This window comes from Penaeus monodon, chromosome 25 (genome assembly GCF_015228065.2).
Source record: "Penaeus monodon isolate SGIC_2016 chromosome 25, NSTDA_Pmon_1, whole genome shotgun sequence".
Lineage (NCBI taxonomy): Eukaryota > Metazoa > Arthropoda > Malacostraca > Decapoda > Penaeidae > Penaeus > Penaeus monodon.
Window position 1 is genome coordinate 10,205,527 of NC_051410.1, and position 684 is coordinate 10,206,210.

Genomic DNA, 684 nt, shown 5'->3' on the forward strand with positions numbered 1-684 from the left:
AACATGTAATCTGAAAGTTTATAATATTTTCTATATATATCTGTACTTTAGCGATATCATGAACAACCTTTTCACTTTAATAATACATTATTTTTCTTCCCGTTGAAAGTCTATTTTCTAAATGTATTATTTAATACTCCACCTTAACTAATAAACTTTCTATTCTAACGTTCACATTGCTTAAAAAGAAAGACATAACGGTAGAGCCAAAAAGCAAGAATAAAAAAACACATACAAAACTTTCATTATCCTTATTCCTGAGCAACATCGTGCACACTTTCCCCTAAAAGAAAGTCTGCAAAGAAAGCAATCCTTCAGGTGGAAGTGATAGCAGACATCCCAGGCGTCGGCCAGAACCTGCAGGACCACCTAGGGGTGTTCGGACTCACCTGGACAGTCAGCCAAGGTTCTCTCCCTCTGCTGGGTACGAGTCTCAGCGCGGATGCAGTCAAGAACTATGTGAAGGCGAGAGGAGGTGAGAGTTCGTTTTCAGCTGACGTAAACGATTGATTCGTTCTGAAGTATGGAGAGACAGAAGGAGTAGAAAAGGGTCTTTTTACTCTTCCTGAAGCGTGTGTCTGTCTCTTCGTTAACATGTTTGTTTATTTAATTATTAGTTTTTCATAATTTTATGCACCTGTGTTTATACTCGCTCAAGCACACCTACACGCACGAACGCGCGTG

At 39.3% G+C, this 684-nt stretch overlaps 1 protein-coding gene across 1 annotated transcript in view; it reads left to right on the top strand.

The window, feature by feature from the left end:
* LOC119589522 (glucose dehydrogenase [FAD, quinone]-like) overlaps positions 1-684 on the top strand; it is a 9,711-nt gene that overhangs the window by 5,281 nt on the left and 3,746 nt on the right. Inside the window, exon 8 of the mRNA XM_037938123.1 lies at positions 319-475. Coding sequence (XP_037794051.1) covers positions 319-475 — 157 coding nt within the window. The remainder of the gene's footprint in view (positions 1-318; positions 476-684) is intronic.